This window comes from Peromyscus eremicus, chromosome 5, assembly GCF_949786415.1.
Source record: "Peromyscus eremicus chromosome 5, PerEre_H2_v1, whole genome shotgun sequence".
In the NCBI taxonomy this organism is placed as follows: domain Eukaryota; kingdom Metazoa; phylum Chordata; class Mammalia; order Rodentia; family Cricetidae; genus Peromyscus; species Peromyscus eremicus.
The window spans coordinates 48694476-48709788 of NC_081420.1; the positions used below are offsets into that span (position 1 = coordinate 48694476).

The 15313-nt window shown below is 40.5% G+C and overlaps 1 protein-coding gene across 1 annotated transcript in view; it reads left to right on the top strand.

The window, feature by feature from the left end:
• Ryr2 (ryanodine receptor 2) overlaps positions 1-15313 on the top strand; it is a 415387-nt gene that overhangs the window by 192765 nt on the left and 207309 nt on the right. Inside the window, exons 27-29 of the mRNA XM_059263016.1 lie at positions 4974-5182; positions 6481-6655; positions 14696-14904. Of these exons, the coding sequence (XP_059118999.1) occupies positions 4974-5182; positions 6481-6655; positions 14696-14904 (593 nt within the window). The remainder of the gene's footprint in view (positions 1-4973; positions 5183-6480; positions 6656-14695; positions 14905-15313) is intronic.

Here is a 15313-nt window from a genome sequence, read left to right on the forward strand (position 1 = left end):
CACAGGAGAGAGCAGACTCTGCCTCTGACGTGGAGGTATCATGTTACCCCCACATTAATAACAATAAATAAGGATTTTTTTTAAAAAAGAAGCATTCGTTTGTAACTTTCCCTTTTGCTGTAGCTTACATCTGAACAAGTCAAAAGCAGTAAAGGTTACTAAAATTGAGCCTAACTGTGTAATTGGTTATAGCTGTAATTTATATATTCCCCATTGTTTCAGAGGAATGTTCATATATTCTGAAGAAAACTCTCAGTCAGTGTTTGAGTTGTGGTACTTTCAGAGTGTTCTCAGTGATGGATTAAAATATCTGAAAGTGGAATGCGCTCTCATTCATTACAAGATTTTTATCGGGATTTGAATTACTTTATTAAATGTAATACCAGGAAGTTGAAAGGGTGGCTGGTTCGGTACCAATTATTTTTAAAGTATGATATAAATACACCTGGCACATTCCAGATAATGTGTAAGATTTTTAGAAACTAAAGCTGCCCGCCTTGCTGCTGGGTGGAATTTGTCATTTTCATACGTAGTTAGGTTTTCACTGCCCTCTAGTGGTTGGTGGCCCCAAACCTGTGGGCTGGTGAGAAATTGGACATCAGAATATGACATAAGACTTTACCCTTGATCTTGTCTGATCAGTCACCATGAACCTGTTCTGTGCCAGGTCTGGGGGTCGAGGGAACACAGTCTTTGATCGGATCTATTTCCCAACTTTCTTGATTCAAGTCCCAATAGCCTTGATCATTTACAGGAGAAAGGTACCTGCTACAGGGTTTGTTTTTCTAATGTCAGTATTCTATTTATTATTAGAATATAAACATCATTTGTCAAACTCATACAAGTTAGAGCTACCTACCACGCGCCTATGAATAAAGCACTCTGTGGGGGTTTTCTACATGGAAAAGAGTTCTGTGTCTTTGGTAGGGCTGCCATTCCTCAGCTCTTGCTGGGATCCTTTACAGGTGTTTGTGCTCAGCTGTTTGCTGCTACTACACACACCAAGTAAGTTGCAGACTGCTTGGGTGCTTCCTTTCTTTGATCCCCGTAGGTCTGGGTTTTCGTTGTATTTTTATCAAGAAGCAGAATCCCAAGTGGTTGTTTCTTTACACCACAGCTATCTACCTTAAACTAAACAAATACAGAAAGTGAATGGTGAGCTGCTTAGACATTTGCAGAGAGACCTTCAGACTGATTAAATGAGCGAGAAAAGTTCACTTCTGTAAAGTGCCTGCTTGATAGTTTCTGTGTGTAGTATGTTCTTTCAAGTTCAGTGTGTGTTATACTGAGCAATAGAGTTAGTAGAGCACCTAAGGCCAGGAAGAGTGTGCCTGGACCAAGGGAACAGGAAGCTACTACCATTGATCTCTGCTATATTCTATTTTGGTGTTGGGAGTCAAGTCAAGGGCTTTATGTTTGTTAGGTTGAACTCTCCCTGGACCCTGACCTTCTGGTATTTTCATTTCCTTGTGTTAGTGGAGGAGACTCATGGTATCTCTCAAAACCAGGAGGAAAAATTTGGAGTAGTTTTAGAAGAAATGATCTGTCATTCTTAAAAAAATAGTTTTAATTTTAGTTATGTGCACATATGTCTCTTTGTGGGTATGTGCACCTGAGTGCAGTGCCCATGGAACCCAGGAAAAGGAGAAAGATCCTCTGGAGCTTTAGTTACTATTGACTGTGAGCCACCTGGCTTGGGTGCTGGGAACTGAACCCAAGTTTTCTGCAAGAGAAGTACATGCTCTTACCTGCTGAGCCATATCTCCTGCCCCTCTCATACATTTTTATGTCAAATTTGGCTTCCAGATATTTGATTAAAACTGATGTTCAACTCTACAGAAAGTTTTCGTTTCCCTCCCTTAAGCTGAAACTTCATAGTTATGAACTCTGATGTCACAGAAATATAACAGGGGATAGTGACTCCAGGACATTTTAGTAGTTTAGTTAACTAGAGAATGAAATATTTCATACTTTGGAAAAGCATGAGTGGAACTTCTCAGTGACATGTAGGTTTTATTTAACTAAAACAAAGGAAACTTCTAGAAAGAAGCCCTAAGTGTGAACATCAAAGTTCAAGTTCTAGGTCTCTTAGACTAGTTTAGAGCAGCTGCAACCATAATTTAAGGAAGGGCTAGTAAGCAGTTTCCTTAGGATAGATGAGTATTTTTTGAGGTAGGGTCTCATAGTAGCTTAAGGTGGCCTGGAACTGATCATAGTACAAGCTGGGCTTGAACTTGTGGCAGTCCTCTGGCATCAGCTTCCTGAGTTCTCAGAGATTGAATTCTTAATTTCATTTGACTTTTCCTGTTTTGTATTGACTCTTGCAGCAAGGGTGACTGATGGGCTCACAGTGGAAGCTGCTTTAGCTATCAACATCTGGTGCTTTTCCTCAGACATTTACTTATTCAGCAACAGATCTGAGTGTTTTTCATTAACTAGTTTTTAGACAACTTTGGGAATGTACACAATGCACAGTGACCACTCTCCAGCTCTTTTGTACCTCCCTCCCACCACGTCTCTCCCTGCCCTCCCCCCTCGTTCATGTCTATTCATTGTGTTTTGTGACCCTTAACCAGGTTAACTGCAGGTTAACTGCAGATTAGGTGCTCTCGGTTGGAGCCCATTAGGCTCAACAGTGGGTGAACAATGACAGAAACGTGGGTTATCTGTCAGAAACTGAGCCAGCAGGTGCTTCAGCACTGTGTCTGGAATTACTACCGTCCTCATCATTGGGAAACGGCTATGGAGTAGTGCATTAATCCAGCCCATAATAGGGAGCCACCTGACATGACAGCCGATGTTTCTTCTCTTGCTTTATTTCACTTTCATGTTATACCCACTAATTATGAGCTAACTGTGTCTTTACTATTGACTTCTAGAGCTTATCTGGATTATTTTATTTTATTTATAAGACAGGGTCCCACTGTGTAACTCTAGCTGACCTGGAACTCATGGAGATCTACCTGTCTCTGCCTTCTCCACTGCTGGGATTAAAAGCATTTACCACCAAGTTCTGCCCACTTGTTTTCTTTTTGAGACAAGGTCTCATGAAGCCCAGGCTGGCCTCAAGCTGTTTTTATATTTCTTAAGTGCTGTGATTACAGGTGTGTAGTATATCACCACACTCAGCTTTAGTTACTTTTGTAGTTTTACTTGGTCATTTCCTCTCAATAGTCAACTTATTAAAATTTTATTATTTACAAATGTTGGCATTGCCCCAGTCTTTAAATAGGAATAGACAAAAGCTGCTGTTTATCTGGCACCTGCTAACTCCATGCCAGATGCCAGCAGCTGAGTGGAAGAGGAAGCTGTAGCTTCAGACGGCTCCTCTGATCTGATTCCAATGCATTTTGTATCACATACCTGAAGTCACTGCAGTTTGTTCGTTGGGTCCCAGCTCAAGCCTTACCAGAGGTGATTGCCCTTGACTGCCTCCTCTATTCAGTGGACCTGTTGTTCTTCAATCCAGTTCTCTGAGATTAATGTAGGTTGTGCCTTCTCAGGGTTACTCTGGCTGTAGGTTTCAGGTGCCTAGGTGGCCTGTAGTTCCTTGCTTGGTCCTCTCAGTCTCACAGTCAATACACACACACAGAGACACACACACAGACACACACACAGACACACGCACAGAGGCATGCTCACAGGCACACACATAGACATACAAGCATATACATACATACAATATAACAAACATTTATATATGCATATCCATCTCCAAAAAAGGATAGCACGTATTCTTTGGCACCTACTTCAGTACGGTGAGCACCCGCGACATTCGTCAAATTGAGAAGTTTGGAGTCAAATCGAGGAAAGTGAATTGAGTCTCAGACACATGAGCATTTTAAGTGTACAATACCCACAGGTGGAAGATAGTGCCCCCTCCTGGACATTGTAGGTATGGAATATTCCAACATGTATTTCCCCCTTTGCACACATTGGTTTTGACCTTGAGCTGTGCCTCTACCCCATCTCTTGACCCATTTGTCGGTGTGGCAGGCTCTATGGAAAACTCCTGCATGGTGACCCAGAGCCCGTTAGCTTTCACATGGTGCAAACCAGTCACAGGTTGCCATTTCTCTTGCTGCTCTTTCTGATTCCTTCATTCCCATATCTTACCCATGAAGAGTTAGGGTCACAGCCTATGGCCCCAACAAGATAGTTTAGCCACCTGACCTTGATAAGCCAATTGAACAAACCAGATTCATGGTGAAAAGCAGAAAAGAGAGATTTATTTAATGGGGCCATTCTGAGAGGAGGGACACATAGTTCTAGCCCCCCTCACCCACCCCAGTCCATCTTGAACACCTATCATGAGGGTAAGATTTCAGTAGAAGGCAAATGACATGCATAACTAGGCAATGCCAGGCAGGTGAACACCCCCCTCCCCCAACATCCTCTCTGTCTCGTCTCTCCCACAGGATCCCAGGATCCTGTATATCTCTCTCCCAGACTGAAGTTTTTCCTCTGGCTGCCCCCAGAACTTTAGCTTTTTCTTTTCCTAGGAGGAGATTGGGGTACCCTCATTTCTGGTGATCTACTGTTTGAATAGTGTGGTGGCCAAAGGGAGGGGCACAGGGCAGGCCAGTTACACGCTTATTATCTGTTTATTTGCAGAACAGTTTATTTGTTTAATGTACTTTTCCCCACCTAAGACTTCAAGTTCACGTGGTCTTCTATTTCTGAACTACATGAACCAAACAACCAGGGCTTATTGGTTTTCTTTCTCTGAAAGGGGCAGAAGGAGGAAGCTCATGTGTCCTAGTCAGTCATGAGTTCTTCTCCAGCCTTCCCAGGAAGCCCTGCCTGGCTTTCTGCTTTACTGGATGCTTCTACCATAAGCATAGATGGTGAAGCAGGAGGATGGGTGGGGTGGGGTAGTTGGCCTCCCTGTGGGTTTTATGACCAAGTTTAGGTCAAGCCCTGCTTTTCTCTTAACTTCCCACCCAATGATCTCCAGTCTCTCAAACCCACAGCCGCGAGAGCTGAGGTGTGCAGCGGCACCGGGGAGAGGTTTCGTATCTTCAGGGCAGAGAAGACCTATGCGGTGAAGGCTGGTCGCTGGTACTTTGAATTCGAGGCGGTCACTGCTGGAGACATGCGGGTGGGCTGGAGCAGGCCTGGCTGCCAGCCGGATCTAGAGCTGGGTTCTGATGAACGTGCCTTTGCTTTTGATGGTTTTAAGGTGAGTAGCTTCCTGAGACTTGGCCTATCCCTGCTTGCATTGGAGTTGCTAGAACCCCTCGCGGTTCCTCACCTCGTCTCACAGCAGACCTTGGTCATGTCCTTATAGTCATCTGAGGACTCCTCCCCTGCCCTACAGAGCCAGTGAAATGTGCCAAAAGGTTGTTAAAGAGACAAGCCTTCCTTGTCCATCATAAGTGGTCAAGAAGCCAGTGTGGTGGTACATACTTTAATCCCAGCACCAAAGAAGCTAAGGCAAGAGTTCAGGACCAATGTGGGCTTCATATAGGGAAACCTTGTCTAAACAAACAAACAAGGCAGCTTTGGTTTCCTTCTTGTGGTGATTAGATACAGTGAACCAGAGCAAGAAATAACGTTCAGAAATTGAAGTTCCCTCCACACCCAGCAGCCCACAGATAAGGAAAGATGTTCAGCCTAGAGACACAGATGGCAATGAGACAGAGATGCTAGGGGAATTCTGAAATGCTGTGCCCCTTGTTGCATAATTTAGTTAAAAAAATTAAAAGCAACATGTTACATTGAGAATAATTTCATCAGTATTTTATACAAGTGCAATAAAACATTATATAGCATATCACAATGAAGGTGGCATTCCAAATAAATTTAAGGGATTTATTTATGTGACAAAATAACTCATATGACTAATTTTGTACCTATAAATTAGTCTATGCCAAACTCATGTTTGTTGAAACTCTGTATCCAAGTGTATTTATGATAGACATTTTATTTTGTATATAAATGGGCTGGTAGCCATGTTTGGTTTGGGGCTTGTTATTTTCACAGATATTTTCAGAGTATTTTTAGGTGTCATTTGAAGCTTTTCTGATGTTAGGAAGGAATGGAGAAGTTTCCAGAATTCCATCCTTGTTTAAGTAGCGTTGACAGTGGTCCCAAGAAGAGGGATTTTATTTTGAGAGAGGCGAATATGAAAATGTTTTGTTGTTGTTGTTTTTTTTTTCCTAAGGGGTTGGCATCCAGTTTAATTCTCAGCTCTTGTATGTACAAGTTGGAGTGGAGAAAAGCAACCCATATCATGGGAAGCATTCATTATAGTTTGTAAAAGTAAATTATAAAAGTGCATAGTCCATATGGTTAGATCAACTCTCAAAAGCATGGAGTAGCATTGGATTTGTTCATAATCCCCCACCCTGTGTTTACATTAGGGATTTAGAATTCACAGACTTCCCTCTGTCCCCAGACTAGTGATTCTGACTAAGATCACCCTACTGCTGTTCATCTGTCTGACTCTGTGACAAGGAACTCTTCCACCCTCCATAGGCCCAGCGCTGGCACCAGGGCAATGAACATTATGGACGCTCTTGGCAAGCAGGTGATGTTGTGGGCTGCATGGTTGACATGAACGAACATACCATGATGTTCACTCTGAATGGTGAGATCCTGCTGGATGACTCAGGCTCCGAGCTGGCTTTCAAGGACTTCGATGTTGGTGATGGTAAGAGCCACGGTAGTCTCTTGTCATTTGTGTTTGCAATAAAATGCAGCTGTTTATTCTGATTCATGAGCAGCCCTGGTAGTAGTTTTAGGGTGAGTAGGCATATGAGTTGGAGCTGTAAATTGCTAGGTGCCATGTGACTGATATGATCAGACATCCTTGAAATTATCTCCCCAGAAATGACATCTATCCCACTTGGAGAGGGTTTTGATGAGGTAGAGATGTCTGTGTGCAAAGCAAAACAAATGGTGGCCTCTAAGATGCCGTCCCACAGCATTAACTTTTCATTCAGGATATCCGTGGTTCATCAGTGGTTTATAGCATTTTCTTGTCCATTAACTTCATAAAAAAAGGAATGAGAATCTGACATGACCTCCCTCTCTCAGAGTCTGGGGTGACACAGATGATGAAAGCCAGGTCTCATCTTCATGTAGATTGCAGTTTGTCAAGAGGTTGACACTTTCAAGTTCCACTCAGCGTATAGATTCAACCATAAGGAAACCATTGAGGAGATTTTGCAAAAGATTAGATGGAGAACTACCATGTGAGCCAGCTATATCACTCCTGGGGATATGCTCAGAGAATTCTCTCTCTTACCACAGAGATGCATGTTCATATAAGTTCATTGCTGCTCTATTTGCAATAGCCAGAAATTGCAATCAGCCTAGATGTCCATCAACTAATGAATGGATAGTGAAAATATGGCATATATGCACAATGGGATTTTATTCAGATATAAAAACATGAGTTCTGCAAGAAAATAAATAGAACTGAAAATTCACCCAAACTTAGAAAGACAAATAGCACATGTTCTTTCTCATAGGAGGGTCCTAGATTTTAGTGTTTGTATATGTGCATATGTATGAACATGTGTCTGGTTATATATAGGTCTTGAAACTAGAAAAGGAACCATGAGAGGGGGGAAAAGGAGGTTTTGAAGGTCATAGAACACATGCGACATGAAACCTGAAAGGAGGGTACTATGACTAGAAGGACATAAGGTGGTAGGAGGATGTGTAAAAAAGGAGAGACTCAGTTCAAACAAATTCTGCAATGCAACCTAATACAGCATGAATACTAATTAGAATACAAATTATGACATCCTCTTAATTATTAGATTTCAGACAAATGATTTAATACCTTGGTTGTTATCTTACTAAAAAATGGGGTTAATATTAAATAATATATGGGAAGATGCTCACAAATTATCAGCACACTATCTACCACAAGGGAGCATTAGCTTTCTTTTTCTTCTAATCCCCAAATTCAGATTTATATGAAATAAAATTTTGGCTCACCTAGTTGAGGTTGTACATGTGGATTCCTGCCCTTATTTCAGGAAGGTTAAAGAATCAGGTATTTGATAATTCTTAGGAAATGTTTATGGTCTGTTCTAGCTTCCTTTGTAACCCCAGCTATAGTTTTTTTTTTTTTTATGGTTTTTCAAGACAGGGTTTCTCTGTGTAGTTTTGACGCCTGTCCTGGATCTCGCTCTGTAGACCAGGGCGGCCTCGAACTCACAGAGATCCACCTGGCTCTGCCTCCCGATTGCTGGGATTAAAGGCGTATGCCACCACTGTCTGGCTCAGCTATAGGTTTTTATGGCTTGTGTTTTGACTCACATCCTGGGGACTGCCAGTTTCTAGGCTATGCTTGTGTGCTCATCACACATGCTCTGCTGTGGGGACAAAGGCTCACACCAGAAAGTAAAAGCTTGTTAAAGCCATTTGTTCTCGACTACAAGAAGCAACTTCACCATAAGATATATATATATATATAGTGTGTGTGTGAACAGAGTTACAAATAGGGTGGGCGTGGCTGAGCCTGATATAATCAGTTGAGCTCATTTGCATTAATTATGCTAAGACTCATTGCCAGAAAGACTTTCTTTAGAAGTATATCACTGGGCTCTGTTACTGGTAGAATGTCAGTTAAGGTAACTGACTAGAAGATCACAAATGCAAAGGGCAGAAAAGAGGGACCAACATTCTACAGATGTTGGGTTTGTACAAAGCTCTATAGAAATCTGTTTCATTGTGTTGGGATATTATTCCCTTGAGACAGGATTTTTCACTGAACTGAAAGCTAGCTGGCAGCCAGCAAGCCTCAGGGATCCTCCTGTCTTTGTCCCCACAGCTCAGGAGTTATAGGTGGATGTGTGTAGTCATGCCTACTTCCTATGTGAGTACTGGGGATTTGAACTAAGTTTCTCATGCTGGGGTAGCTGGCACCCTTAGACACTGAGTCATCTTCTCAGCCCTACCCCCATAACTATTTTCTTGTTTACTTACTTTATATTTTATGTATTTTGTATTCATAGATAAGTGCCCTCAGTTAAGGGCTCATTTGAATTTGTTCACAGCTATAGCCCCAGTGTGTAGATTATGAGTATGCCCTGGGTGTTTATTAAATATTTGCTGGGATAAGTATAGTAGTACTTGAAGTGAGAACATAACCAGGATCAGTGATTAGCAAACTGAGGGCCTTGGGCCAAGTCCTTATCTACCATCTTCTTTTATAAATAAAGTTTTATTGCATTATAGCTATGTTACTCATATATATATATGATATATAAGCTTATATACATACAACACACACAAATATATACATATGTATATATATTTAATCTATCAGTAAGAATTCCATGAAAAAAGAACCTATACTCACTTGTTACTTCTATAATTTATATGATTACAGTGACATAAAAATGGACTAGAGAGATAGCTCATTGATCAAGGAGTACTTGCTTCTTTTGAAGAAGACCTGAGTTCAGTTCCTAGCATCTACAACCTTGTATTTGTAGGTGACTCACAACCCTATATCTCTAGATTCAAGGTATCTGACATCCTCTTCTGGTCTCAGTGGACACCTGTACACACATGGTACACATAAATTTATGTATGCATACACATATACACATAACATTAAAAATAAACATTTAATAAAATTATATAAAAGTCAAGAGAAATTTGATGTTTGGTATATTTATTTCCTTCATGAAAAATTGAAAGGATGTTGTGAAAATAAATCTCTTTTAAGCTGATTATAAATGCTATTCAAAACCAAAAACATTTTAAGTGGAATTTAATTATCCCTATCAACTCCCTGAGAAATGTTAATTGTAAAGCAGTATAAGAAATAGTATAGTCATTCTTTTCTACTCTTCACTTAAAATGATTGTATACTTAACATTGTTATATCAGTTTTATTGTTCTTTCCTATTTTATTTGTGTCTACACTATGTGTGTGTGTGTTTACAGATGTTTATGGAGGTCAGAGATTGACACTGGTGTCTTCCACTATTGTGTTCTGCCCTATCATTTGAGGCAGGGTCTCTCACTGAACCCAGAGCTCACTGACTTCTCTGACTGGATGGCCAGTTAGCTCCAGGATCTGTCTTTTTTTTTAACCCCTACAGTGCTAGGCTTACAGGCATGTTCAACCATGCCTGACTTTGTTATATGGATGGCCATCATCTAAATTCAGGTTCTTAGGCTTGGGCAGCAGTTGCTTTACTGACTGAACCATCTTCCTACCCCCCCCCCCGACTTTTACTTTTTTAGTCATAAGATGAATTTTAATGGCTGCCCATATTTAATCTTGCATGTATATGTATAAAACAACCATTCTTTTTACTATAGGTAGGTTGATTTCTACTTCTTTTTCTATCTAAAATTGAATTCAGTGAACTCGAACAATAAGTTGTAGACATATTTTACTTTAAAATGTTACTTTAAAACCGTAATCCATATTTATTGCTGCTCTGTTCACTATAGCAAAGAGATGGAACCATTCTAGCTGTCCATCAACAGAGGGATGGATTATGAAAACCTAGTACATGCTTAAAATGATATTCAGTGCCAAAGAAAAGTGAAAAAAATTTTTTCAGAAAGGAAACAATTACATATTTTCCGTCATTGACAGATCCTGGCCTATGATATATGTGTGGGTACAGTATAACATGTAGAAAGGAGACCAAACAAGAAAGGGAAAATATTAGGTGATGAGGAAGGATGGAATGCAGGTAGGTAATGGACATGAGTCATGAAAGAGGATATAAAGTTAATTGTTTCTCTCAGTTCAGCTCTGTTAAGCATTTTTCATCCTTTTGTGGTAGATTAAAAATGTGAAATATGTTTGGTAGTGAAGGTGAAATTCAGTGTGAAGCCCCACAGCTTCAGCCCGGCTGCTCTAGATGTACAGAAGTTCATTGAGATGCATAGATGTTGGATCTGGTTAATCTGACTCTGTAATATTTTTTATTTGCAAGATTTGTTCTTTACAATAAGTCTTAATTATTAAAAAACATATTCCTATCATGTAGGTTAAATGAAAAGGGGTTGACTCTCCAAGAATGTACACAACATGCAAAGGGTCCAGTAGCTATTCTGAGTGGAGCTAAGACTTAGGTCTAAGTCACCTGAGTGTCATGTAACATGAATCTTAAAAGATCTTATTAATAAAAGCAAACCCAGAGTCAGTTATTGGGGTAAATGCTGGAAGATCAGAGAAACAGAACAAGCCACAGCCAACCCCACCTCGACAATTCCTTATCTGATCTTGTTTTCTCAAACTGGAGGCCTCTGAGTCCTCATCCGAATGGATCTCAGCTGAACTGCTGCTAAAAGCCTAAAAACTTAACAAGGCTCTAGTTCCTAGTCATCACGCCTTACATAACTTTCTGCTTCCTACCATCACTTCCTGGGATTAAAGGCATGTGTCACCATGCCTGGCTGTTTCCAGTGTGGCTTTGAACTCACAAAGATCCAGATGGATCTCTGCCTCCAGAATGCTAGGATTAAAGGTGTGTGCTACCACTGCCTAAATCTATGTTTAATATAGTGGCTGTTCTGTTCTCTGACCCCCAGATAAGTTTATTAGGGTGCACAATATATCAACCACAGTGTCAGGCTCTTGTCAACCCCTCCCAGGACTGACTGCCCAAATGCCCTGCTCCTAGACACTGTTCTGGAGATGTTACTGAATCTTCTTTCTCTATCCTTCCTTTGCTCCAAATACTTCTTGGAAGGACAGTGTGGTATTTGGTTAAACTTTTTCTATATCTTTTGACCCCTCAGCAGATGGTGAGCAGTTTGGTGCTGGTATCTCTGTGCTATTCAACTTTATTTCTAGTTTCTGGTACATGGCAGCTGATATTTGTCAAATAAAGAAACCACATGTGGTTTCTCAATGAATATGAGTATCATGTCCCATATAAACATCACACTTGTTCAGAAGGATAAGCAGGGTTTTTTTGTGCAGAATTCTGAAACTGGACTCACCATACACAGAACTGAGTATTAGACTTGAAGAACATGCCATGCAAGTCATTGTATCCATATCATTCCAACACATTTCTTTCTAGAAAGGATGTTGCTATGTACTGTTTCAGTAAGTGAAGTATTTGTGGTGGAAACTGTCTCTTGTTTTCATAAGAAAATATGCATTCACTACAAGAAATTTGTCAAGGGACATAAGAAAAGAAAGACCAAAAAATGTTAAAAGTCTTTATAAAAGAAGCTTCTGGATAAACATTCTGGTGTTTTCTTCTCTGGAAACAGTGTTTGCTCTGTGAAATGCATGTCCATGTATATTTTCTTTTTTACATATATATAATTTTTTATTAAATTTTTTTCTTTCCTTTTACATTCCAACCCATTCTTATATATGAATGAGCCTTTGAAGAATAAACTTTCAAAATCTAGATATTATTCCACCCAGGAGGTTTATATATTATTAAAGCAATGTAGACTTGTGAATAGAGATTTAGTGTCTTTTTCCATATATAACTCTTTGTGTATGTCACTAGTTAACTTAATTAAAAAGATAAGCTACTTTAAATGTACATCAGAAAGTCAGAGAAGTACAATTGACACTTAAAGGTCTACCATGGAGATATTTGCAAGTCTCTCATGTCTTTCCAGCCCATAATTCCTCCACAAACACAGTGATCAGAAATAAATAGATGTTCGTTGTCCAAGGAGCTGACTCTGTCTTATTGTCTCTTCAGTGGTGTCAGATGGTGGGTTACACTTCCTAATTGGCACAAATGAAGTTCAAGTGTCTCCCATCTGTTCTATGCATCCAGTCCAGCCCTTTGATTCCCTGGGGACCCTTATTTGCATCAACTTTCCTGACTGCTGGAGCATGGGCTGTCAGGCACAGCTGCAGCTGATTCAAATCTAACCGCAAACTGGTAATTTACACTGCTTAGTACTCAGCTGGATGTGTCCTTCCCCGCTCCTTGGTGGTAGCACCACTGCACTGCCATTCTTTTGCATTTGTACCAATGGAAACAGACTGGGGGAGAAATCTTATTGCTTTAAGATTTATTTTATTAAATTTTTATTTTCTGTGTGTGTATGTCTGTGTGTGTGTAAGCCACGAGTGTACCAGTGCTCCTGGAGATAGAGGGTGTTGGATCCCCTGGAGCTGGAGATAGGCAGTTGTGAGCTGCCCATGTGACTGCTGTGAACTGAATTCAGGTCTTCTGTCAGAGTAGTACCTGATCTTAACTGCTGAGCTATCTCTTCAGTGCCAGGGAATAACTGCCGTGATTGTTACTGTCTTATGGCACAGGGAGTGGGCTATCTAATATGAGGAGTCATTGATGTGACTTTTACTGTCTTATGGCACAGGGAGTGGGCTATCTAATATGAGGAGTCATTGATGTGACTTTTACTGTCTTATGGTACAGGGGGTGGGCTATCTAGTATTAGGAGTCATTGATGTAACTTTTACTGTCTTACGGTACAGAGGGTGCTGAACACTATTTTCCTATGGACCTATTTGGACCCTTTAAGCTATACTCTGCACCCCAATGGATGTTGCTCGTGTGCTGGCTGCCCAATATTAATGTGAAACGTTATGGCAAGAAATGAGGAGTATAAAGAATGTTTTCCCTTTGGAAAGAGGCATCCCAGATCTGTTGCAAAAGTAATACTATCTAACATCATCAACAACAGATCCCAAAGATCTCAAATAAACAATTAGCAGTATTATGACAATTTTGTTCTTGTCTAACAATGGAAAGATTAGCAGATTCTGGCTTTTGTTAGATTAGGTTATCAAATGTTCTATTAGTTTTTGTCTCATTGTTCAGTGCTATATGTGTGAATGCATATATTTGTGTGTGTGATGTGTACATGTATTCATTTAACTTGGGCATATTATATCTATGTATGTGCATATATAATCTATGTATAGTACATATACACATATATGCATCTATACATATGCATACAGGTATGTTCTCTCACATGCATTTATATACATTTTCCTAGGCCTAGTCTTAACTCATCCCAGGAGGGAAAAAAAGTCTCTTCAAAGATCAGAGTAACTATGAACACTTCAAAATTCTTGATTATTTTTGTTTTATCTGTATAGGTGTTTTACCTATATGTATGTGTATGTACTGTGTGTACTGGGTGCTCAAGAAGTCCAGAATCTGGCATTGCATACCCTGGAACTAGAATTACAGATGGTTGTGGGCCTGCATGTGGGTGCTAAGAACTGTAACCATGTCTCTGTAGGAACAATACATGCTCTAAGCTCTGAGCCATCTATATAGCCCTAGACACCTTTCAAATGTTTGCCTCTAGCCATTTTCTCCTTGAGAATACATATGAAGAAGCCAGTGGCACTGGCCATGTCTGCTGTTGTAACATATTGAGCCCTTTAGCTAGTTGAAGAGCAAGGCAAAGAGATCCACACTCCCCTTGGTCCTTGGTCCTTCCTCACTTTCATTCATGAAAGAAGAATGTATACCTGATGGTGTGGAGGCACTGGTAGGAATGGACACTCCAAGATTCCTAGAGGTCAGGTGGAGGAATGTACTTTTATAAGGTCTTTAGTCAGTAAATCACAATGTCAGGATCATATACTACTCTCATAATGTTAGCGGTTTCTTCATTACACTGTGTTCTTTCCAGGTTGATGGTTTTCTCAGAACCAGGACTTGGGAAGCAATTTGCTTGTTATGCCTTACTAAGAGAATCTCACATTAAATACTGAAGATCGTGATTTCTGTTTTTGTTCCAGGCTTCATCCCTGTGTGTAGCCTAGGGGTGGCACAAGTAGGCAGGATGAACTTTGGAAAGGACGTCAGCACTTTGAAATATTTCACCATCTGTGGCTTACAAGAAGGCTATGAGCCATTTGCTGTTAACACAAATAGGGACATCACCATGTGGCTGAGCAAGCGGCTTCCTCAGTTCCTCCAGGTCCCATCAAACCATGAACACATCGAGGTTTGCCTTTCCTTTAATAATCAAGCCTTTTCTCAAAAGTAGAAGTGGGATATCTTTATGTATAGGAACTCCTACGTGAGAATATGTTAATAAGCAAACAAAACAAAGCCCTTGCTCTCTTACAGCTTCCATTTTTCTTGTTGGAGATGTAAAGAAAAGCAGAAGGGGGGGAGTTATGAAAGACAATGCCTGAGCTCTTTAGAAAATGTATTCTTTTCCTTCTCCCAGAAAACAGTATGAACCCTCCAGTTCTTCTCCATTATGAGTCTCAAGGCCCTTAGCACAGCCCCCGTGTAAACAGTATCAGATCAGCAGTACACACTTACCAATGCCCCCTCTCTCATTCTGCACCTCCATGTTCCTACCTACCAGTATGCTATTCCAAGGCAAATCACACTACACTCAACAC